Source organism: Helianthus annuus, chromosome 5 (assembly GCF_002127325.2).
Source record: "Helianthus annuus cultivar XRQ/B chromosome 5, HanXRQr2.0-SUNRISE, whole genome shotgun sequence".
Lineage (NCBI taxonomy): Eukaryota > Viridiplantae > Streptophyta > Magnoliopsida > Asterales > Asteraceae > Helianthus > Helianthus annuus.
The window spans coordinates 158372979-158398223 of NC_035437.2; the positions used below are offsets into that span (position 1 = coordinate 158372979).

General features: G+C 42.6%; 1 protein-coding gene and 9 non-coding genes across 10 annotated transcripts; 5 read left to right on the forward strand and 5 right to left on the reverse strand.

Moving 5' to 3' along the window:
• The first annotated feature begins 1070 nt into the window (after positions 1–1070).
• Positions 1071–1190, forward strand: LOC118492858. The gene has a single exon (XR_004894859.1). It is a non-coding gene; the product is annotated as a U5 spliceosomal RNA (small nuclear RNA).
• A 569-nt stretch (positions 1191–1759) lies between these two features.
• LOC110941625 lies at positions 1760–1862 on the reverse strand. The gene has a single exon (XR_002594204.2). It is a non-coding gene; the product is annotated as a U6 spliceosomal RNA (small nuclear RNA).
• Positions 1863–2307: 445 nt separating this feature from the next.
• LOC118479425 lies at positions 2308–2427 on the forward strand. The gene has a single exon (XR_004859560.1). It is a non-coding gene; the product is annotated as a U5 spliceosomal RNA (small nuclear RNA).
• A 1000-nt stretch (positions 2428–3427) lies between these two features.
• LOC118492769 lies at positions 3428–3546 on the forward strand. The gene has a single exon (XR_004894771.1). It is a non-coding gene; the product is annotated as a U5 spliceosomal RNA (small nuclear RNA).
• Positions 3547–13406: 9860 nt separating this feature from the next.
• LOC110943823 (myosin-6-like) lies at positions 13407–14603 on the reverse strand. The gene is made up of 3 exons (XM_022185555.2): positions 14262–14603; positions 13897–14187; positions 13407–13793 (listed from the first exon to the last, which is right to left on the reverse strand). The coding sequence occupies exons 1-3, from the start codon at positions 14601–14603 to the stop codon at positions 13407–13409; spliced, it is 1020 nt and encodes a 339-aa protein (XP_022041247.2).
• A 3821-nt stretch (positions 14604–18424) lies between these two features.
• On the reverse strand, positions 18425–18527 carry LOC118492593. Its single transcript, XR_004894601.1, has one exon. It is a non-coding gene; the product is annotated as a U6 spliceosomal RNA (small nuclear RNA).
• Positions 18528–19111: 584 nt separating this feature from the next.
• LOC118492825 lies at positions 19112–19231 on the forward strand. The gene has a single exon (XR_004894826.1). It is a non-coding gene; the product is annotated as a U5 spliceosomal RNA (small nuclear RNA).
• Positions 19232–20538: 1307 nt separating this feature from the next.
• Positions 20539–20641, reverse strand: LOC118479453. Its single transcript, XR_004859588.1, has one exon. It is a non-coding gene; the product is annotated as a U6 spliceosomal RNA (small nuclear RNA).
• Positions 20642–21500: 859 nt separating this feature from the next.
• On the forward strand, positions 21501–21619 carry LOC118492681. Its single transcript, XR_004894683.1, has one exon. It is a non-coding gene; the product is annotated as a U5 spliceosomal RNA (small nuclear RNA).
• A 673-nt stretch (positions 21620–22292) lies between these two features.
• On the reverse strand, positions 22293–22395 carry LOC118479454. The gene has a single exon (XR_004859589.1). It is a non-coding gene; the product is annotated as a U6 spliceosomal RNA (small nuclear RNA).
• Positions 22396–25245: the final 2850 nt, after the last annotated feature.

The window sequence follows — 25245 nt, forward strand, 5'->3', positions numbered from 1 at the left end:
AGCGGGTTTTAACTCACTGTTTTAGATGTTGTCAGATCTTGCTGGGAAGTTAGCCAAATGGTTTTAACTTTTAAGGACATTCCAAGCTCGTCATAGGTTCCAGGACTTAAAAAAAGAAAGCTCGCCGTATGGATGTTATAACTTATAACTTCAAACAAGCTCGCCATATGGGTTCTAGGACTTCAAAAGCTCGTCATATGGGTTCTACAACTTACAGCTTGCCAATCCGGTTCTACAACTTCCTTTTGTAACGACTTTGTCAGACGCCATTGTAATTTTGTTCAGAAAAGTCACATGGAGCAACTTGTTTGAGGTTATAACATCCATAAGGCGAGTTTTTTTTTTTTTTTTTTTTTTTTTTTTTTTTTTTTTTTTCAAAACCATTTGGCAAACTTCCCTACAAGATCTGACAACATCTGAAACCTGCAAAAATTCCATCTGAAGTCCTGAAACGCGTTTGACGGACTACCTAGTTTCCATTAAGATTTTCAAGGTCACCTAGTTTAACTTATGTTTTGGCCAGACCACCTATTTCTTCAAAAAATTCAACCATACACACACACCTTAAACAAAACAAGAAAATACTATATGTTTTGATGTGGATTTGCAATTTAAACAACATCAAGTCTTCAATAAGTTAAATGTAGAGTCCGACTACAAAATTAATCAGAAAATGAGATATTGAATAAACAAAAAATATTATTGAAATCTGCTACGGTCTGGACTGCTAAACACCGGTTCAAATGGGAAATAGTTTGTAACATTAAGGGTTGATCAAGAATTCATGTTCATGTGCGCATTCTGCTGAGGTTTTTGAATCCAGATGACACCGGTTCAATTAAACCTTTACCGATGTTGGCGATACTTATGCCATCGGGACTTAGTTGCCGGTCGCGTCAACCTCCAACAAAAGGGGCAGTTATTGAGCAGAAAAGATTTTAAGAACAGCCTGGAGGCTTGAAAACGGGAAATTAGCATTTGTTGTTTGTCCCACATCGGTTGGTTATGAGGAAGAACAGGGGTGAAAACCACTATTTAAAGCAAGCAGGTGCACCATTTGAAAGGCACGCAGCCACGCAGTGAATACAAAGCGAACTATTCTTTCGCCTTTTACTAAAGAATACCGTGTATTCGCTGCACTAAAGTGGCATACGCCTATTTTTGGAGAGACTCTTCAACAATTGAAGGGCTCCAACCAATGTTTTGAGTTCAACTTTAACACTAAAAAAGGCTCTTCAATTTTTTTTCTGCTAAGTTTTACATTGTTTGTTTTAAAAGCTAAAGCTTCTAAATCTTGTCTGCAAATTATGAAATAGTACAACAATCGTTAAAATGTTGGTGAGACATCTTTATGCATCTTATTCATTTTTGGTTGACTATCTTGGCTATGGTGAACAGAATGACCAAGTACCAGTGAAGCAACCATGATCTTATTTTAAGGGTGTTCAGTCTGGAATTCAACCAATTAACATAACTGTCACTTAGAATAATCATCATTGTTGTTACACATTCTTTTTATGATCTATCATTTTTAAGCATCATAATATCATCAATGCTACTAATGTCTTAGTCACCAACATCATGACTTTCACAAGGTAGAGAGACTTTAAGTATAAAATCATCAATTTTACTACTTTGAGGCTAATTCATAAGGATAGCTTCACAAATACAGTTTGAATTTTACAAATTTGTCATAGTTACAACTTAGAGATTAAAAATAATCAAATGCCCAATTCGAGTTTAATCGGAAAGGTCCAAAAAAAATTTGGACCATTTCTCGATTTGTGCGTGTCATCCTTGCGCAGGGGCCATGCTAATCTTCTCTGTATCGTTCCAATTTTATCGGATGTCCCCGAAGGGACAGTGACCATCACCCACCTGTGTCATATAAACCAGCCACAACTTCAGCTATGAGCCGATGTGGGACTAAACGTACGAACAGATACTTGCAACTAGAGTACAGATTGATTGATTGAAACAGGCAATAGATCATAAATTCCAGATTTTTACCCAAAGTTCTCTATTTAAAATTACTTTAATGGGTACAATCTTATAGAATTGGTTCTTATCTTCATTTTGTAGAGCTTTGATCATTTCTTCTTTATCGAACAATACTGGCAGTTATTGAGTAGAAAAGATTATAAGAATAACAATTAAGAGAGTGCATGATAGTAGAGAGTCCTGGAGGCTTGAAAAGTGGGAAAAATAGTATTTATTTGGTGTTTGTCCCACATCGGAAGAATAGAGAAGTCTTGTAAGTGAAATCAACTCTTTAAGGAAAGCAGGTGCGAAGTTTGATAAATACGCAGCCATTCAGTGAATACAAAGCGAACTATTCTTTCGCCTTTTACTAAAGAATACCGTGTATTCGCTGTATTAAAGTGGCATACGCCCATTTTTGGAGAGTCCCTTCAATTATTGAAGGGCTCCAACCAATGTTTTTAGTGCTAAGTTTTTTGCTTGTTATGTAATTTTTTAATGTTACTATAACGGTCTTTTTCTGTTAATCGCACGTTACAAATTTTGTCATCTGTAGTCTGCTAGCAGCTTGTTTTATAAAATTACACAGAACAGGTAGCACAAATTGAGCTACTCGGATAAACGGCCGTTGAATACATGTTATTATTCGGATCCCTTTCTGCTAAAGATTTTTACACCCATGACAGTTATGAAGGTTTGCTAATTTACAAGTGTCTTTCTCTTGTATATTGAATTAGCAGCCGTCATAAACATGAGGCGAACATCCATCAGTTTCCGTCTTTATAGTTATCATCCCCCAAAAATGATAATTCTTCCAGAAGAAGAGATGGAATCGTAACAGTTTTTCATCCTTGAAATTTGAAAGCGAAGGCGCGACCGAACAGTACGGTTTGTTATTAATCTACAGTTATCTTTTACTTTGATATAAACGTTATAATCGCAGCGAGATTAGAGAGTAAACAGTACGGTTTCACTATTTTATGGTATGATCAAGTTTGTAGCTACACACCCCTAGAAGATTTGTCCATGGTTTTTATTTGGTCAAGCGTCAAAACCTTAACCAAACCAATTTCTTTAATTGTAAAACACTGTTTGATTTGTGTTTTCGGTAAATTAACATGTATTCGCCTCATTGCGTGTTTTGATACTGAGTTCGGCTCTGAACAAACAGACAACCAGTGTCATCAACTATATAATGATATTTATGAAGGCGGAAATTAACTTAATCTTTGCCTCTGCATTAATCTCTAACAAAACTGATAATTATCAAGTAGAGAATATTTTGGGAACAACCATTAGGAGAGTGCATGGATTGAAACCAGTGTAGAGGCTTTGAAAACTTGCCAAAATATAGCCTTTGGAGTGCGTCCCACATCGGTTAGTTGAAGAAAGCATAGAAGTGAAATCCACTATCTAAGACAAGCAGGTAGAAGGTTGAAAGGCACGCAGCCATGCAGTGAGCACAAAGCGAACTATTCTTTCGCCTTTTACTAAAGAATACCGTGTGCTCGCTGCAAATAGTGGCGTACGCCTATTTTTGGAGAGACCTTTCTTCTACAGAAAGGCTCCAACCAATGTTTTCACTTTAAACTTTGAAGTTTCTTTTCTTTTTTTTTTTCAGTAAAAAAATCAGCTTTTCAAATCTTTTTGCTGAAAAGTTTTGAACCCATATGACATACTATAAAGGCTTGCAAATCAATCAGTAAGACATTTACAACAAAGACTGCACTTATGTCATTTTCAATGTAAATCTGTACAATTAAAATGACATGCACAGAAACAAAAGTTAAATAGGACAGATTATTGCTGATAAAAAAACTATAATTTGGTTTAGAGTAAATAATGTCGATTGTGTACGCTTTAGTTTGATTATGTTTGTAGCCAAATTCAATTAGAAACATGTTGTTGTAGCATATTTCACTTTACAATGTTACAAAACATTTTGAATTCATATAAACGATAAACAATACATTTTCAACTTACATAAAAGCTGCTAGAAGTCCTCGAGAGAAGAAAGAGACGACTCCATATCAACTTGTTGAGATATATCGATGTTGACTTAAAGATTGTGTAACATCAAGACATTGAATTTCCGTTCTGCCTAAGGCTCTGGCTACATGCTCTTACACTCTATTATATATAGAGCTAGTGCCAGAAGCCTTTGAGGGAGAACGAACAGTCAATGCCTTGAAAAGTCTCTTTAAACGTTCTCTCTTATGACTTATCCCATTGGTATTGAAACCTTGGTAAACCTTATTGGCTCGGTACCTCTTTTATAAGCCAACAAAATATGGATTTATTGCCATGAAAGAAATCATTTATTTTGGTGGGGTTACACATATCTTTGGCATTTGTTATTTAGTGGTACGAGTGAATCTTTCTAGGATTGGAAATCACCAAAAAGATAGGATTTATTCTAGTAAAAGCATATCTATTTACAAATCATCAATCCACAAATAAGCATGAGTTGCATATTTTAATCAATTATTTATGTTTCTTTTCTTGTTAACAAAGTATATTGCATGAAGAGTCATATTATATCAAAAATAGGAAAAAATGGAAAGTGTAGATAATTGAAAAATGATAATATAATTTGGGATATGCTTATACTAAGAGAATATATACTCAAGTTCAATCCTCACTTGTGTCACTTTAGTGGATAAGACAATGATAGATAGAGCCTAGCCTTCTTGCAGAGGTGTCAGGCTCTATCCTGCTCTATGCTGAGCCCACTGGGTTTTCGTCCCACCGTGTGTTACGCCAGAGAGTTCTGCTCTTGTGGTGGCACAACGACTGTCAAGTGGCCGCTGGGGGTATGGTTTCCCGGGGGAACACCCAAACCAAACTCTGAAGCCAGCGTGGGCCCGGTTAAGACAACATAGTCTAGCCAGAGTGGGGCAACAAGGTTCTCCATTTTGGGGAGTGCGGTAGCCTAATACAAGAAAGTCGCCGTTCAAAAAAAAAAAAAAAAAGGATTGGGAAGCCTTTTGGGCTTGATTAATTGGTTGTCTTGGGCTTCTGGGGCTTGTTTCATTAACTAATTATTAGGCCCATATATAGTTTCTTAGCCTCCAAGTTAGAAACCATAATCCTTGGTTATTTATAGCCATTGTATTTATAACTCTAGTGGCGGACCCAGAAATTATTTGTTGGGGGTGCGGATGAGGTGTTCAACCATATTTTCAAGGGGTGCGGTCGGGTTTTTTTTGCCTAAAATATACACTAAATTTTTTTTTCAAGGGGTGCGGCTGCCCACCCTGACCACTATGTAGGTCCGCCCAATTATAACTGTAATCATGTACAGTCTTAGCTAATAAAGAAGATACCTAGTTACAGCCGTGGACGTAGGATCCACACCAAATCCGAACCACGTGAATTCTCGTGTTTTCTTTTACAACTTTTGTGTGTATTAGTGATTCTGCTATGTGTTGCTCTGATGGATACCTAAACTTACAATTTAAATTTTATTGCACACTAAGTTTAAAGATGGGGTCTTGATGTTGTGATTAATGATATGACTCAACGATTATAATACGATCAAAGTTATAAGGGACACTTGGCCGTCTTTATGATTGTGGTGATTGCTTATTGTACATTAATTTGTCTTATTTTTCACGATATCGTACTAAAAACAATGAGTCTCTTTCAAGACAAGTCATTTTTCCATACTCTTTTCTATGGACCACATGCATTTACTTATAAATAATAGGAAGATATTGAAAAAAGGCAAATTAAAGGGAAAAATTGGAAACTTGAAGATGCTCCACTACCAATGAATAACAAGTAGGCAGAACTTTTGATCACAAACCATATGTATCAAATGTAGGTGTTTTATTGTGTTTGGAGCTCTTAAATCATGAGTAGATTAGCATCAAATGTAGGTGTTTTCTTGTATATGGATCCCAAGTCACACTAATAAACTATGTAACCGAAACACATAGATTTTACATAACTTTTAAGTTTTAAAGATTGGGATTTTGATGAACACCTCCTCCAAAAATAAACATGGTTGCTTCACTCGTATTTTGTCAATTTAGAGACCTAACGCGAAGATAGACAACCAAAAAGCGTCCTGACTGCCAACCATCGTATCATTTCTCGGTTTGAGCCTGTCAAAACAATTAGTGTACCAAAATCTAACTATCCATAACGACTGTCAATATTACTAGTTTACTATCAAGGTCATCATGATCGACAAAATGAGTATTGATAGATAAGGAATGCATTATATACGATTACAAAACCTAAACATCTATTTTTTTTTTGTTAGATTATTTTCAGGTTTTTTTACGGATAAGGAATGCATTATATACAATTACAAAACCTAAATTATTAGTATAATAGTCTAATGATCAAAATAGCATAATATCATCAATGCTACTAATATCTTGGTTAGTTGGTCACCAACATCATGACCTAAAATCATCAACTTCACAAACTCTATACACTACCCGAAACTCCACTGAAGGGGTATGGTCCCAAAAAGCCGCGCAAACCTCTGCCCAGGTTACGCGCGGGACCATACTCCTTATTGTAACAAACTTGTTACCAATATCCTCGCGCAGCCTACATCACATTACGATCTATCTCGCGCGAGGCAAGGCAGACAAGAAGCTCAGATATCAACACTTAGCATAAATAATGGTATAAATGAGCACACTAACCCCGCGCGGGTTAGTTGCTGTCCAACAAGAACCACTCAGTAGGGAAGCACACAGCTACCTACAGTGGTACACAGGGTACAAGTGGCAGTAAAAGGAGCCAATGAGCGTCCAGCAGGCTCTGGTCAATCGTGCGCCACGATCGCCTGAAGAAAAGTACACAAGGACGCCTACATGGCACCAATCAAGCGACGGAGACAACTGTCCCACGATCTCCACTTGTCTGCTGATGACAAAAGGACAACAAGGCCGACAACAATGACACGTGGCTCCAGTCAAGGTGCGCCAGCACCAACGAACGTCTAGAAGCCACTAAGCGGTCGATGCCAGCAAGGCAAAGAGCATATCCGTTATGTTGTCCGTTTATGGCCCAAGGCCCATCAGCCCATAACCTCTTACACCTCTCCGGCTATAAATAGAGACCTCATTCCACAGGTTAAACACTCTATTCCCTCTACTCTCACTCTTTACACTTAATTACTCTCAAAGCGGTCGCTTATTCTCACGCCGGAGCCTGGTTAAGAGGGAAACCCCCACATTCCCCTCTTAACGAGTAACGGTGTTCTGTTTTGCAGGATTAGATCACCAAGTCGGAGCTCAAATACTCATAAGAAGATTAACCACTATGAAAGGAACATAAACCAATCTTAATTAACTCCCTTAATTAGATCACTGTTTCTTCATTGGCGCCCACCGATTTTTTCTATAACCACCCTCATCTTTTTTTATTTGAGCCTTCGACATCTTTTTCATCCTTCGACTATGACTGGTCAAGGAATCATTCCAGAGTTCGGTTTCGGAACCAACTCTAACATGGCGTTGGGCGAAGGAATCCAAAACTTCCAAGCCCAACAAATCGAAGAAATCGGCGAAGTTGAAATTACCAATACTGGGGGCCCGCGCGGGAGCATTAACCGCATCACCCAAGTGGTCACCCCAGGGAACAACGGTGAAGGACCGTCGAACACAGCGCCACCTCAAAATGTATCTGCATTACTAGGCTTACCAGAAGGCGAAACCCCAGCCTCGTGGTATGCCAAGAACATCGCCACCATCAATGCAGCATACCAATCGCTGATCGCGCAGCAAGCAGTTTTGACGGCAGAACCGTCCTTGGTCACCCCTCAGAGTAAGGGGGTGCGCCAAATGCCCCCGCCAGCCAATCTACAAGGCAAAGTCAACAGGCCTCCCCCTACAAGACGTTTAAGCGTACAAGACACGCGCGATACAAGAGGGGAAACAGATAGTTACTACGACTATCCGTCGAACTAGCCGGCTCACGCCGCGCAACATGAACAACGAATGGGAAGAAACGGACCCATATGATCCCACATGGGAAGGTGACGAGGAATCGTCAGTCTTTAATCGTTTACCAAAAAACCATGAGTACTACAAGCCAAGACAACACATTGGCTACACAGAAGAAGCTGAAAGAGATTTCCGCCTGGCATACAGACCAGCGGAAGCTACGGAACACTCCAAGTTTATCCCGAAAATTGCACTCGCGCCGCTTTCACGAGAGAAGCTACCCCCAACTGTTGGGAAATTCAATGGGTTGACTGACCCAGACGATCACGTCAGAACATTCACGAGTGTGGGCTGCATGGGAGGTTGGAACATGCCCATGTGGTGCCACCTGTTCATTCAAACTCTTACCGGAGCGGCTCGCGCCTGGTTTGACAGCCTTCCGCCTGGGAAGATTAAATCATGGACAGATTTCAAGACGCAATTCTTAAGCTACTTTAGCCAACAACGTCGCTACCAACGTGACACAGCCGAAGTAGAAGATATTTGGCGAAGAGATGGTGAAGGTCTGGAGGACTTCATCACGCGTTTTAACAAAGAGTGTCTGGAAATAGGCGGCGTCAGTGAGCAACTCATGCGCTGTCACTTCAAAAAGGCTATACGCTGCGATAGTCTCATTAGAACCATCACAGGCAAAGATGGAATGCCAAAGGAGTGGGATAAACTAATGGAAGCCGCAAAAATCGTCGCGCAAACTGAGGAGTCCCTTGCTGGTGGAAAGGGCTACTACCCAGAAGATCGATTCTCAAGAGGAAGTACGCGCGACAACAACAACAAGCGTAACAAATACAAGAGTCATGACTGGAAGTCTGAGAGACCAAGAGGCCGTGATGACAGGCCGCGCTACAGAGAAGATGCGCGAGAAACGATTGACCGAATCGGTTACAAGAAGGCGGTCAGAGACGACAATCGTGACAAACACTGGACTCCGCTCACAAAAACGCCAAAGGAGGTATTGATGACGGAGAATATCGATTTCAAGGCTCCCAGGCCAATGACAAACAAGAAAGGGCAAGACCCCAACTTGTACTGCGATTTTCACAAAGATTCAGGGCACCTGACCAACGACTGTTATAGCTTGCGCCAAGAAATCGAGAGAGCGCTCAAAAGCGGTAAGCTAAGCCATTTAGTGAAGAATGTACGCAAGGAAACCCGTCAACTCCAGTGCCACGACGAAGGAAACCACAAAAGGTCCGACGACTAGAGACTCACATGATCAACGGACCCAGGTATAGCGCGAAAGAGAAAGGCAAACGCCCTTATGAACCTTCTTGGCAAGAGCAGCAAGTTATATTTCCGGTAGTGCGCGGCGGACCTCGCACCACACGTCCCGTGGTCATTACCGGTATAATCGGGCATTATGAAACTGACTACATATTCATAGACCCGGGAAGTACTGCCGACATCATTTACGAACAGTGTTTCAATCAGTTGGATGAGGAGGATAAAGCGCGACTCGAGCCAGTCGATTATCCTTTGTCTGGATTTTGCAACGAGATGGTTTTTCCTCTCGGACAGATCAGTTTCCCCGTCACGCTCTCTGACGGGAAACACTCAAGAACAACAAATGTGAACTTCATGGTAATGCCAGTGAAATCGAGGCATGATGTGCTTATTGGGAGGGAAACACAAGGCGAGCTAAACATGGTGACTTCAACGCCTCATTCTGCGATAGGTTTCCCAACCAAGACAGGAGTAGCAATCATATATGCCAAGAAAGAAGTAATGTCAACTGAAGAGCTGCGCCCAACAAAGGCGGCGAAGGTCTCCACGACCGAGCCAGAGAAATGGGTTTTAAACCGAAAATATCCTGAGCAGACTGTGACAATTGGCCACGCCATTTCGTCAGACATCAGAACACGTCTAAAGCAACTGCTGTTTCGAAACATGGATATATTTGCCTGGACACCGGCAGACATGACCGGTGTCCCGCGCAACATCACCGAGCATTGCTTAAACACGTACCCATCTGTCGAGCCAAAGATCCAAAGAAGGCGCAGCCTAGGGGCAGACAAGACAAAAGCAATGAACGAGCAGGTATGTGAGCTGCTCAAAGCCGGGATCCTGCGAGAGGTAAGATATCAGAGTTGGGTGGCGAACCCCGTGATGGTCGAAAAGTCAAATGGCGGATGGCGCATGTGCGTAGACTACACTGATCTCAACAAGGCGTGCCCAAAGGATTGCTATTCCTTGCCTGAGATCGATAAAAAAAATAGATTCTCTCGCGCCATACCGATGGAAATGTTTTTTGGACTGCTACAAAGGGTACCATCAAGTGCAGATGAAACTGGAAGACGAAGACAAGACAGCCTTCAGGACTGATCTTGGAATATTCTGCTACACAAAGATGCCGTTCGGCTTAAAGAATGCAGGCGCAACCTATCAACGCCTGATGGACAAGACCTTTGCAGGAGATATTGGAAAGCACATTGAGGTTTACATCGATGATCTAGTGGTCAAGAGTCCCGAGGAGGACCAAATGTTGAAAGACATCGAGAAGACGTTTAACTCATTGCGCAACGTCAACATGAAGCTCAACCCAGCCAAATGCTCTTTTGGCATGGAAGAAGGGAAATTTCTAGGCTTCATTGTTACAAACGGCGGTTTCAAGGTGAACCCGGAGAAAGTACAAGCCATTGAGCGAATGCCCTCACCGCGAAACATCAAAGAGATGCAACGACTGGCCGGCCGGCTGGCCGCGCTTAATCGTTTTCTCTCCAATCACGCCGCAAAATCGTATCCCTTCATCAGCACATTGCGCAACTGCGTAAAGAAGCAAGAGTTCAAGTGGACACCGGAGGCAGAAACAGCTTTTCAACAAATGAAAGCATGTCTGATTGAACTGCCCACCCTAACGGCGCCATTTGAAAAAGAGCCCCTCGTACTGTACTTGTCCTCCTCGGATAAGGCAGGAGGGTCAGTATTGTTGGTAGACAGGAACGGAGTGCAAACCCCGATCTACTACGTCAGCAGGGTACTCACAGACCCAGAAACAAGATATTCCACAATGGAAAAGCTGGTTCTTGCGCTACTACACGCCTCTCGAAGGCTGCGCCGATACTTCACAGGGCATGTAATAACTGTGTTGACAAACTTCCACATTGGCACTATACTACAGAAGCCTGAGACATCAGGAAGGTTGGCTAAGTGGGCCATCGAACTGGGAGGCCATAACATCTTGTATAGGCCACGCCCAGCCATCAAGGGTCAGGTCTTAGCCGACTTCATCACAGAAGTGCCGGCTGATAAAATCAAGGAATGCGAGCTAATAGAGACTCCCAAGGAAAATACAACAGAGGAAACTTGGATGCTTTACACCGACGGGGCATCAAATGAAGATGGCGCGGGAGCAGGTTTACGCCTAGTGAGCCCAGAAAATCACGAGTTTACTTACGCCATTAAGCTAGACTTCAAAAACACCAACAATGAAGCTGAGTACGAAGCTTTCCTGGCAGGCTTACGCCTCGCCATCAAGATGGGAGCAAAAAACTTGCGCGCACATGTTGACTCACTCCTGATAACCAGTCAAGTAAATGGCATATACGACGCGAAGGGAGAAGTCATGGCTCTATATCTGGAACAAGCGAAAGAATTGCTCCAACAATTCGAAACTCACAAGGTTATACATATCAATCGCTCAGAAAACAAGCCTGCCGATGCCTTGAGCAAGCTTGCCTCGACTTCCTTTCAACATCTTGCCAAGGATGTAAGGATAGAGGTACTCAAGAATCCATCGGTATTACTGCGACAAGTGAACGTGATCGAAACAGGGCAACCATCGTGGATGACCCCAATCATCCAATACTTGCAAGAAGGGGTGCTCCCTGAAAACAAAGCGGAAGCAAGGAAGATCCAAAACAAAGCCCTACAATACGAAATGAACGGCGGTATTTTGTACCGAAAATCCTTCCTAGGGCCACTACTACGCTGTGTGGACCCTCAGGATGCGAATTACCTGATAAGGGAGATCCACGAGGGGATCTGCGGCATTCACTCCGGACCACGGATGGTTGTCGCGAAGATCATGAGCGTCGGTTACTACTGGCCTGGTATGCATGTCGACGCAATGAAGGAGATCCGCAAATGTGACTCTTGCCAGAGGCACTCTCCAAAAACACTGCGCCCTAAAAATGATCTTATCCCTGTATCCACCGCATGGCCCTTTCAGCAATGGGGAATTGACATGGTGGGACCCTTCCCGGATGCTCCCGGCGCAGTAAAGTTTATCATAGTGGCTGTCGACTACTTCACCAAGTGGGTAGAGGCCAAAGCCCTTGCATCCACCACAGCTATGATTGTGCGCAAGTTCATCTGGGAGCACATCATATGCAGATTTGGCCTTCCGCTCAAGATCGTAACTGACAATGGCACCAACTTCGCATCAGACGATCTCAAGAAGTGGATGAAGGAAATGAACATTGAACACACTTTCACATCCGTTGCGCATCCCCAAGGCAACGGACAAGTGGAAAGCGTGAACAAATGCATCGTCGAGGGAATAAAGGCCAGATTGGGGACAAAGCGACGAGGATGGGTTGATGAACTCCCGAGCATCTTATGGGCTCATCGAACCATGCCAAAAACAAGTACCGGCGAGACCCCCTTTAGCTTGGTTTATGGCTCAGAGGCGGTTATCCCGGCGGAGATTGGCCTACCCTCACCACGCATGACAGCGGTCAACTCAATTGACAATGAAGCGGAAAGACGCCTTGACTTGGACTTGTTAGAAGAAAGGCGCGAAATCGCGCGAATCAAAGAGGCCAAGTACAAGACCCAGCTAGAAAGGTACTATAACACAAGGGTCCGCATCTGTACCTTCACCCCAGGGGAATACGTCTTCCGCGACAATGAAGCGTCAAATGCGGAACGTCCAGGAAAGTTGGCACCTAAATGGGAAGGCCCATACCTGATCCACGAGGTCCTGGGCAAAGGGGCTTACAAGTTACGCACCTTAGATGGCCACATCTTACCACGAACATGGAACGCGCAACAACTGCGCAAATGTTATATGTAACTTACTTCGGCCTTGCGCCCGTTTTTACTTTCTTATGTCGGCTATATGCCATTAACAATTAATGTATGAAGGCCTATGCGCCCATTCCAGACTTAATGAAAACATACGACATGTTTTTCGATTACATTTTTTCGTTACAAATGCATGCTAAACTTTTGATTAGCGCGAAAACACTCCAGCATTCTAAAAATTTTGTTGACAAGAACCGCCTCCAAGGTCCTCCGCGAACAAAGCGCGAGACCGGGCGGTCGCCTTTTACTTAAAAGATACTTCCATTTATTCGAGCTAATTTAACCAAAGTTTTGACAGCAATGCAATAATTGCAACGGAAAAAGCGAAAACGATCCATATATGAAACTTGCGCAACTGCGCAGCATTTACAATCAAGTTACACAAGACAGTTACAAGGCACAAACGCCTATCAATAACCTATTCAACAACCTATTCTATTCATCGCGTTGATCACCATCATCTCCGTCATCTTCACCATCGTCATCGTTGCCATCATCATCACCATCTCCACCGTCATCGCCAGCCGGATCTTCATCGGATAGTTCGACGGTAACTGGTGGATCGAGGACTGCTTTAAGACGCTGGCACCAGTCGTCTTTTTTCAAAGATTCCACAACCAGATCCATGATAGGCAAGGTAAGGTTGTCATACGAGTTTTCAGCACGTGCAAGCGCAGCATCAGCACGCTCAGTCACTGAGCAATGACTTACATCAAATTCTTGCCCTAGCACCTGCTCAACGTGACTGGCACATTCCAAGTAACCTCCTCGATGACCCACCGCACGCGCCGCATCCGTGAGATCAGCAACGGCACGATCGAGCTCGCCAACATTTCAGATGGAGTTGGCAACCTTCAACAAAAGGAAAGCGTTAAGTACAACTCTTAACCAGATAGAAACATAAAAGACAAAAGTACAAGCTTACCAGCGATACTCCACGAGTGCGCATCCATTCAGCCTCCGAGACAAGCGTATCAACGATTCCTTGGGCCTCGGAGTAGTTGGTTTGAGCCACGTTAAGCGCGGCAGCGCTGACAGCACGCGCCTCCTCAGCCGTAGCAGCCTTAACCCTCTCGGCCTCCAGGTCGATCTCCAACGACTCACATCTGTCGATTTGCTCGTTCAAGCGACGTTTGAGCTCCGCAATCTCAACGTCCTTGGCGTGGAGATCTCTGTCCTTGCTAGACAGCTGCACCTGGACCTCAGAAAACTCAACCTGGAAACCGACAAAACAACTTAGGCTGGTTTGTTAACAACATAGCGAGAATAAAGGAAAACAAATAAACTAACCTCCATCTGTTGCTTGGCAGCCTTCTCTCCCTGCGCCTCCTCTACCTTCGATGTCAAATCAGCAACTTTAGCCTCAAGATCAACAATCTTCTGTCGAGCCGCGTAGGCGCGCTCGTTGTCTTGGGCACAAATACGTTTAAACTCGGCCTTCTCTTTGGCCAGTTGCTCTTCAACATTATGAAGTTTCTTTTGCAGGCCTTCGCGGCCCCATTCTTCGGCCTTCTTATCAGCTTCAAACTTGGCTCTCTCCTCATCAAGAGCAGCCTTGGACTTCTCAAACTCAGCAATGCGTTTTAACGAGCGCTCACGATAACCCTCCCAGTCGGCGCGTTCTCTAACCATTGTCCGCCATTCGCGAACTATCTGGTGGTTGGCAGCACGAGCGTTAGCCTCTCCAAGTATAAAGGTGCGATATAACATTTCATGGGGTTTCGCCCTTTGACGGTTGACCTCTGCAGGGGTAAACGAATTCAAAAACCACTCGCGGCAAGGGGCAAATTCATGAAATGTATCTTTTTGCTTTAAGCTCCAAGGGGCTTGGTGAGGAGCATCGCCGCGTTCTTCTTCATTGTAAGTTTTATAGTAGATATCGCCAACGGTGTCCTTCGCCCCAACCACATTTGGGTTATAACCCCAGCTCCACCAGAGCTCGCGCCGCTAGAGGAGAAACGTCCTGACCCCTTAGGCCCTTGGACGTGCGCGGGGTGGGTAGATTTTGTGACCTCAGGCCCTTGGACATTAACAGGCTGTTCCATAGCCTTCTTCTTTTCTAACTCCTCCAAGGCCCTCTTCTTGGCCGCTTCGGCCACCCTCTCCTCCTCCGCCTTCCTCTTTCTCTCCTCCTCTTTCTTTTTCTTCTCCTCCTCCTCCTTCCTCTTCCTCTCTTCTTCATCCTTCCTCTTCTTCTCTGCAACTCTCTTCTTCTCTTCCTCTCTCTTCCGAACCTCCTCCACCTTTCGCTGCGCCTCAGCAGCCTTCGCGGCATCCTGAGCAGCAGTGTCAGTGGACTTGATGGTAATCTTGGGCCTCTTCGCCGCAGCCTCACTGAACGTGACACCCTTCTCAGGGGTCTTCTTCTTGATTTCTGAAAAAATAAAGCAAGTGCATTTAAGCAAAGAGAAAAGTATTAAGAAGAGAAGCGAAGAACATACCAGGAGAAAATTTGTATAACGAGCGCAGCTTGCTCGTTTTCCCAACCGCGGGAATCACAACAGATGTAGGGGCGGAAGCCACACCAGTCGTGGCTTCGCTCCTACCCCTCTTCCGCCCAATAAGCTGGGCACCAGCATCTTCTTCTTCAGCTTCATCATCTTCAGGAAAAGATGGAGTCGCGCCAGCTTCAGGGTTACGAGAACCCGCGCTCCCAGAGCTTTTCGACCCACCAGCACCAGTTTTTCCCTTAGCTGCACGTGACAAGCCTTCAAATGAGTCACTGATGATCACATAATCATCTAAGTCACGTTGACGAAGGCGAAGAGTACCTTTGACAGCAGCAGTTGTCGCGCGACTAGTGCTAGTGCCCTTGCTGGTCACTTCAGGCTCCACCTTCTTCTTCTTCTTCACAGGTTTCTTCTTCTTCTCCTCGGGGTCAATCCCCAGGTCGCGCAACACACCTGCAAAGATTTTAGACCAGGAACTTAGCTCGCCGCTGGAAGAACCTACTGACTCCTCGCTGGAAAGATAGAGAGTCTCTTTCCCAGCGAAAGTCACAGAGCGCAAAGGACGAGGTTTAGGGTATTGCGCACCTTCAGTAGTGGTTGGCGGCGAAGCAAAGGCATCAGCAGGGAACATGAAGTTGCCTTTAATCTGGTCATACCAGCTTTCCTCATCATCGCGCAACGGGCGAACGCCCATGGAGCCACCAAATGTCGAGAAGGCAGCTTGATAGAGTTGCGCTTCTACACATGGAAGTAAGTAAGTAACAATTAAAGCAAACCTACTTGGAAAAAGAACAAAGAAATAACTAACCTTGATCGCCAAGCTTCAACACCGGAACCTCCCTGCTGCTAGGTGACCACTGGTCACTCATCTTCGCTGCGACCAAAACGTTTTCCCCAAACACCCGATTCGGGGTTGGGGTTAGCTGCTGGTACCACAGGGCGTTTTTGGGAATCGGTAGGTCTTCCTTCGGTATTGCGTCGGTCCAGTCCCTAAAGGGCATAGCAATCGGCAAAACCTCCTCCCGGATAAAGAAGAACTTAGGTTTCCAGTCGTGGAAACTCTTTGGTGGGTTTAACAAGATCTTCTTAGCCGCACCACGGCTCGCAAAGGAGAAGAAGCCCATCGTCCTTTGCAACTGATAAAAGGCCCGGAATTTATCCACCGACGGCTCAATGCCATGAGAATGGCACAAAAACTCGAAGTGTCGTATCCTAACCATTCCCGGTGGGCTCATCTGCGATAGATGGAAGTTGTAGTAATGGAGGATATTGCCCATGAAGTTGGTCGCCGGCAGTCGGAAATTGCCCTGAAGAAAGAAGTCTTCATATAAAGTAATATATCCGGGTGGTGCATCAGCCGCGGTTTAGCCCTGAGCCGGATACCGGGCATCCCACTCCGACGGGAATCGAAAGCTTCGAACAATTTGTTCAAAAAGCCCTAGATCCCATCTGAGGACAGGAACTGGTCCTTCCTCAGTAACAGCAACTTCTTGGTGTTCTTCGCTCATATCTGAAAATTCTGGAAAAAACTTTGAAGATTTGAAGAAATCTCGAAGATATGAAGAGCAACTTTGAAGATTCAAAGAGGTTTGAGAAGAAAGTAGGGAAGAAACGAAGAGAAGTGAGAGTCTCTCACCTTCTCTTCGGATATATATACCCATCGCATTTAATGCGATGGGTAACCGTGCCGCGTTCGCCGCTAGGCTAACCAACGAGAGGTTGCCACGTCAAGCGGAAAACCAGGGGTGACGGTTACCACGCGCGCGTGGGCCTCACTCTCCTGACATGAAGTGCAACCGCCGCAGGCGGCATGATGACATCCGTGCCAGGGGTCAACTCAAACGTCGCTCTCAGCGACTTATCTCACCAACCTGTCAGAAGTTCAAATTTCGAAGTTTCCCGCCATAAACATTACAAGTAGCTTCATACAGAAGTTACAAGAGCCGCGCGAGCTAAATCGAGCAAGACTTGAATGGTACTTGCGCAACTGAAAACAACAATTTCCACATGCGCCACACCAATCAAGATCAAAAGAGCATCTCCCTTCACTCCTATTTCCCTTATTTTTATTAAGTCCAGAGCTCCAACCACTTGCGTTGCGCATGGTGCAGCACTGGACTGGGGGGACTTGAAGGGGTATGGTCCCAAAAAGCCGCGCAAACCTCTGCCCAGGTTACGCGCGGGACCATACTCCTTATTGTAACAAACTTGTTACCAATATCCTCGCGCAGCCTACATCACGTTACGATCTATCTCGCGCGAGGCAAGGCAGACAAGAAGCTCAGATATCAACACTTAGCATAAATAATGGTATAAATGAGCACACTAACCCCGCGCGGGTTAGTTGCTGTCCAACAAGAACCACTCAGTAGGGAAGCACACAGCTACCTACAGTGGTACACAGGGTACAAGTGGCAGTAAAAGGAGCCAATGAGCGTCCAGCAGGCTCTGGTCAATCGTGCGCCACGATCGCCTGAAGAAAAGTACACAAGGACGCCTACATGGCACCAATCAAGCGACGGAGACAACTGTCCCACGATCTCCACTTGTCTGCTGATGACAAAAGGACAACAAGGCCGACAACAATGACACGTGGCTCCAGTCAAGGTGCGCCAGCACCAACGAACGTCTAGAAGCCACTAAGCGGTCGATGCCAGCAAGGCAAAGAGCATATCCGTTATGTTGTCCGTTTATGGCCCAAGGCCCATCAGCCCATAACCTCTTACACCTCTCCGGCTATAAATAGAGACCTCATTCCACAGGTTAAACACTCTATTCCCTCTACTCTCACTCTTTACACTTAATTACTCTCAAAGCGGTCGCTTATTCTCACGCCGGAGCCTGGTTAAGAGGGAAACCCCCACATTCCCCTCTTAACGAGTAACGGTGTTCTGTTTTGCAGGATTAGATCACCAAGTCGGAGCTCAAATACTCATAAGAAGATTAACCACTATGAAAGGAACATAAACCAATCTTAATTAACTCCCTTAATTAGATCACTGTTTCTTCAGGGACCATTTCTCGATTTGTGCGTGTCATCATTGCGCGGGGGCCATGCTAATCTTCTCTGTATCGTTCCAATTTTATCAGATGTCCCCGAAGGGACAATAACCATCACCCACCTCCGCCATATAAACCTAACTTAACCCACAGGATGTGTCATATGAACTTAATTTACTTTTTTTCATAATCAAACTGCATGCATGGGAAAATGTTGAAACAGTTCAAGACTAAAGAAGAAGCACACTAAGCTCACTGATTACAACTACTTATCTCAATACATGTTTCTTTTTTTAAAAACATTGGTTTCTTACAAAGTTGCATATTCGGTTGAGGTGTGTTGAATCCAGATGGGATACAAAGGTTTGTTATTATAAAATCTAGAGATGATTGCTAATTCAATATAATCACGCCACGGGTTCAGTTAAACCTTTACCAATGCTGGTGACGCTTATGCCACCGGGACTCAGTTGGCAGGCGACATCAAAAGTGGCAGTTATTGAGCAGAAAAGATTTTAGGAACAACAGTTAGGAGAGTGCATGATATGAAGAAACCAATAAAAAGGCACGGAGGCTTGAAAAGTGGGAAAGTTTAGTATTTGGTGTTTGTCCCACATCGGCACAATAGAGAAGTCATATATATGAAATCCGGTATTTAAGGCAAGCAGGTGCGATGTTTAAAAGGCACGCAGCCATGCAGTGAATACAAAGCGAACTATTCTTTCGCCTTTTACTAAAGAATACCGTGTATTCGCTGCACTAAGGTGGCATACGCCTATTTTTGGAGAGACCCTTCTTAACTGAAGGGATCCAGACAGAGCCGGCCCTGAAGGAGGGCGGGGAGGACAACCGAACAGGGCCCGTGATTTCGTAGGGCACGCAATTTTTAAAAAAAATCCGTATTATATATGTAATTTTTTTTAATAGGGTATAACCAAACAAATATTAACATAGGCCCACTTAAAAAAATCATATTGTTTAAACTATTTAGCCCATTAGGTTAATGAGCCCAATACCCAAATATTTTCTAAAAACTAATAAAAAAAAAGAATTTTGGGCGGCCCTAAGGGCACGTTTTTTCAAGCTCGAACAGGGTACATGAATTCTCAGGGCCGGCCCTGGATCCAGACAATGATTTTAGTGCAATTTTAGCTATATCTTCACATAGTTTATTCTGATGCTAAAACTACAGTCGATCTCAATGTCAAACCTACTCTTATGTAGGTTTATCAAAATTATAAAATCTTCAAGCTCATGAACCAAACAACCAGTGTACAAATGTGGTTTGTTAGGCCAAAACTGGTTCGGGTGGAAACAGGTTAGAGTTTGGTCAACAAAAGGATCAGTTGGAGCCGGGTTCTGACCAAGCTGGGTCGGATTGGAACTGGTTTTTCTAAGCGAAAGGATCGGTTTTGACCTGTTTGAAAGCGAGTATTAAATGGTTTGGGTTGGGTTTGACCAGGTTCAAACCGAGCGTCAAAGTTTAGGGATACATCCCGAATTCAACTCCGTGTGTTGGTTTTGTTTCAAACTAGTTCTAAAACCGGGGTCTTTTTATGCGCACCTCTATCACCAGGCAGCATAACATAAACTTATAAGCACATTCAAGATATTATTATCTGATATTATGGGCTCTTAGCATATCACCGCCAGCCAAGTGGCAGAAACAATACTCAATCTTGATAGCCAAACGGCCCAAACCGACACGACTTATCGGTCTGGGTTTTATGAGACTCAAGAACCAAATTATATGAAACACTTTTGACATTTTGGTTACTGGAGCGGACGCATTTGACTGTCTTCTCGTTATGGTGGACCAACTACTAGTGAAGCAGCCACAATCTTATTTTAAGGAGGTATTCATCAAAACTTTAATCTTTTAAAGCTTTGTAGTATAAGTAACTAAGGGTGTTTAGTCTGGAATTCAAGCAGTTATCATAGCAATCACTTTTAACAATAAATAAATCATTCTAAGCATCATAATCTGTTACATAAGCAAAAATAATTTGGCCAGATCCATTACTTGCAATATAGTTGACAGAATGGCGTCACACTAATAAACCATGACATTTTGATTACAGGGTGTTCATCAAATTTCCAATTGAAAATATTCAAAAAAAAATTTGGACCATTTCTCGATTTGTGCGTGTCATCCTTGCGCAGGGGCCATGCTAATCTTCTCTGTATCGTTCCAATTTTATCGGATGTCCCCGAAGGGACAACATTCATCACCCACCTCAGCCATGTAAACCAGCCACAACTTCATCTCTGATCCGATGTGGGACTAACTGAATCCACAGGATGTGTCGTATTCACCCTGTTATTAATCAATCTGCATGTGTAAGAAAGTGTTTAAACAGATACTTGCAACCAGAGTTACAGATTGAAGATGAAACAAGCCCTAGATCATAGATGGCCGGAGAGTATCTTTTTGAGATAAAAGCAACGAAAACAGCCGCCTATCTTCTCTTGTATCCATCATCCTTGAAAGCAAAGGTTCGATCCAACAACTGGAAAATCAGACGAGGCTGTTGCAACAACCATTACAAAGGTTTGTTTGTTATTTATTTATCATTCTGTATATTTTATAGTTTTGAATCCAAACAACAGGTGGGATACAAAAGTTGTCAACTTTTGTAATTACAAGATTTCTTTTCTTTATTAACAAAACAGTTGGTCTGGGCATGTGGACTCGTCAATAACTGAATCTTTTATGAGCTTGTGTCTGCACAAATAAAGGAATCAACAACTGACCAACAATTTTAAAAATTCGACATGTGGCTGGAAATCAAACATTTCAAAACCGAAACACCAAATACTAGAGTGAGTTATCTGAAATTCAACCAACTGCATCTCTTCTCTGATACCCCCCGGTATTGGCAAAAGTTCTGCAACTGGTAGTTGTTGAGTAGAAAAGAATTTGGGAACAACAATTAGGAGAGGAGAGTGAAACCAGTAGAGGAGGCTTGAAAAGTGGCAAAAAAAGCATCTAGTGCTTGTCCCACATCGGTTGGCTAGAGAAGTTATAGGAGTGAAACCTACTATTTAAGACAAGCAGGTAGGATGTTGAAATCCACGCAGCCATGCAGTGAGCACATAGCGAACTATTCTTTCGCCTTTTACTAAAGAATACCGTGTGCTCGCTGCTCAAAGTGGCATACCCCTATTTTTGGAGAGTCCCTTCTTTTACTGAAGGGCTCCAACCTATGTTTATAGTTAACGTTCTTTTGTTTAATTAATAGTTTTGAAACCATATGAAATACTACTATAAAGACTTGAATTCATAAAACATAATGTGAATATCCGGTGCATTGAGAAAGCAATAGGTGCGAAGGGTGAAAAATGAACGTATACATGTAATATCAATAACCCAATGTTGAGCAACCAAACCGACACAACTTATTGTTTTGGGTTTTATGAGAACCAAATTTTGACATTTTGGTCAACACATGACATTTGTTACTGGAGGCATTTTATTGGCTTTTGGTTGACAATCTTCTTGTTACGGTGAACAAAATGACCAACTACCAGAGAAGCAGCCATGATCTTATTCTAAGGAGGTACTCATCAAAACTTCAATCTTCTAAGTTGTAAAGCTATATATGTAGAATCTATGTGTTTCAGTTCGTAGTTTATGATTGGGGTGTTTTAGTATAAGTGAATTAGGGAGTTCAGTGTGGAATTCAACCAGTTATCATCACTTTGAGCACAGGTAAGAGAGACTTAAGCATCGATTTTACTACTTTGATGGTCAAAAAGGATCATGATTTGAGAAAAACTGGCCTAGTTCATAAACTCTATACACAGTTTAAATTTTACAGATTAATAATAATCAAATGCCCCAATTCGAGTTTAATCAGAATGGTCTAAAAAAAATTTGGACCATTTCTCGATTTGTGCGTGTCATCCTTGCGCAGGGGCCATGCTAATCTTCTCTGTATCGTTCCAATTTTATCGGATGTCCCCGAAGGGACAATGACCGTCACCCACCGGTGTCATATAAACCAGCGACAACTTCAGCTATGAGCCGATGTGGGACTAACTGAATCCACAGGATGTGTCATATGAGCTTGATTCACTCTGTTTTTAATCTAAGTGCATGTATAAGAAAGTGTTGTTCAAACAGATACTTGCAACCAGAGTTACAGATTGATTAAAAAATGTTTAAACAGATACTTGAAACAAGCAATAGATGATAGATGGAGAGTATCTTTTCGAGATAAAGGGGAAGAATGATCAATGATGAAAACCACTGTATTTGTCCTGCAAGATTGTCCTTGGTAAATTTCTGTAAATTTATTTTATTGGTGCTTGGTTCCATATTACTCCCGCTTGCGGTGTGCAGATATATAATGTATATATGTGTGGGCGCTAGGGGGGGGGGGGGCAAAAATGAAATTGCACTAATTTCGTGAAAAATAACGTTAAACCGGTGGACGGTTAATCATGTGGTGGTGTTGATAGTCGAAAGACATGGGGATACATGAACTAATTGCCCTTTGTCCCAGTTGCCGAGTGTCATGTGTCTTATGTCCAAGGCTTGATGCAAAGCTACTATCGAGCCGGGGGTCTCTCTGGAAGCAACCTCTCTTTTCCTACGTGGGTAGAGGTAAGGTTGTCTGCATCTTACCCTCCTCAGACCCTACCTTAGCTTTGCTATTGGTAAGATTTACCGAGTATGATAATGATGTTGATGATGATTCTGTACTTGGTTCCATGTATTATCAAACACATGTTTTGGTTTGGTGTCTCTTTATTTATTGAACACAAAGCAATAATATTGTTTTAGATTTGTTTTTTCGGGATCTTAAACATGTATTTTGCTAGCTAACGGACTGCATCTCAGCATATCGTCCAATTATCATGTTATGGTTTCAATCAAACCTTAATTGATACCCTGGCAATGGAAAAAACTTCGGCAGTCGGGACTCAATTGCCAGGCCACCAAACTTCAACAAAACTTGCAATTATTGAGAAGAAAAGATTTTGGGAACAACAATTAGGAGAGTGCAATCATCTGAAACTATTAAAGGGGCCTGGAGGCTTGAAAACTGGCAAAAATATGTATCAAAAGTTCGTCTCACGTCGGTAGAATAGAGAAGTTATACATATGAAATGCACTATTTAAGGCAAGTAGGTGTGATGTTTGAAAGGCACGCAGTGAATACAAAGCGAACTATTCTTTCGCCTTTTACTATCGAATACTGATCGGAGTGTCGCTCTCCGGTCAAAGATAAGATTTATAAACCCTAATTACCCTTAACGATAGCTAGTGGTAGTAAGGGGTCGAACCACGAATAGTATGTGGTTTGCGAATGGACTTGAATGAATTTAAACAGATGTCATAACTTACGAAGCTTGCTATAATATTTTTATGGTTTTTGTTTGTTGAAAAGATGTTGAACAAAATTAACTAAATTGATTGGATTGATTATCTACTAAGAATTAGCAAATGCAAGAAATGTAATTGATTGTTTAAACAAGATAAAGAAAACAAGGCTCACACCTGGTTCGGCAATTGCAATCCTAGAGTTCTTACACGTTTTAAATTCGATTCACTTGAATATGTTATTAATGGATTTCTATCACGAAGTTTAGGTGCCAATTGCTATCGACGCATATCACGGACCACAATGCACTTCGTTACTTCAGACAAGTAAAACCTTTTGAATGACAAGGCATGATTGCACAAAGTTGTTTCGCAAAGTCAAATTTCATAACTCACTCGACAATTCGCAAATATAGTTCAAATGCAAGACAATTATCAATCAATTCACATACACTTCAAGTTGTCACAAAATCAAACTAAAAACATTGTTCAAACCCTAGACTTACAATAACCTACACCGGGGTGAAACCTTCGAGAATTTAGCCACGCATGATCGAAAGAACTTGATCACCGGATGATGAGAACTTGAACATTGTTGTCTTGAAGCTTGGACATGGAGAATGATGATGATGAGGGTTGTGGTGAATGATGGTGATGAGAATGGATGGATGGGTTTAATGGTTAGGGTTTTGAATGTAGATGATGATGAATTCAATGGTTCTTCGGTTAAATTGGATGATGGATGGTGATGGAGATTGAAGATGGTGATGTATATGGCTCTAAGAACTCAATTCAAACTCCAAACAATGTGTAACTGGCGAATTAATTGTGAAATTTTGTTTTCATTCGTTCCAAAAAGCAAACAACCAGAAAATTCGCGATCCAATATTGGTGAGCCGTCGCCGACGGCCAGTAGGCCCGTCGCCAACGGTGTGTGCAAATTTCAAAAATGGCCGACGACCTTGTAACGCCTCGTATTTTCGATCTTTCTATTTATAGCAGGATGTTTTGTACTCTCTAATTTCAGTCAGTTGTACTCTCATTTTACCCTATTTTGTATTTCGAGACTTGGATCATAATGAAAAATGCATTGTTTTGATCATATGCTTGTTTTAATACTATGTTATGTTATTACACTTGAAAACATGTTAAACTATGTCAAACACGTAAAAACAATTGAAAGATATCCTAATGTCAGCGTTGCCAAGAGATTTCCCTAAACCGGACTAAAATCGGGAATTCGTACATTAACTAGGTAAATTACCCAAAATTTGGGTTAAATCCAATAATTATAATATTTAATAATTTAATATATTTTAATAAATTAGTTTTTGGTTAACAAGGTTAGTTTAAACCTAACCTAGTTAGTAGATCCTTTAATACATTCAAATTAACCTAGTTAGTCCAACTAGGTTAGTTCTTATAAAAGAAACCACTAACTGAGTTAGAAAACTCACTTAGTTCAGTTAAGTGTCAAAAGAAACAAAAAGGGGGT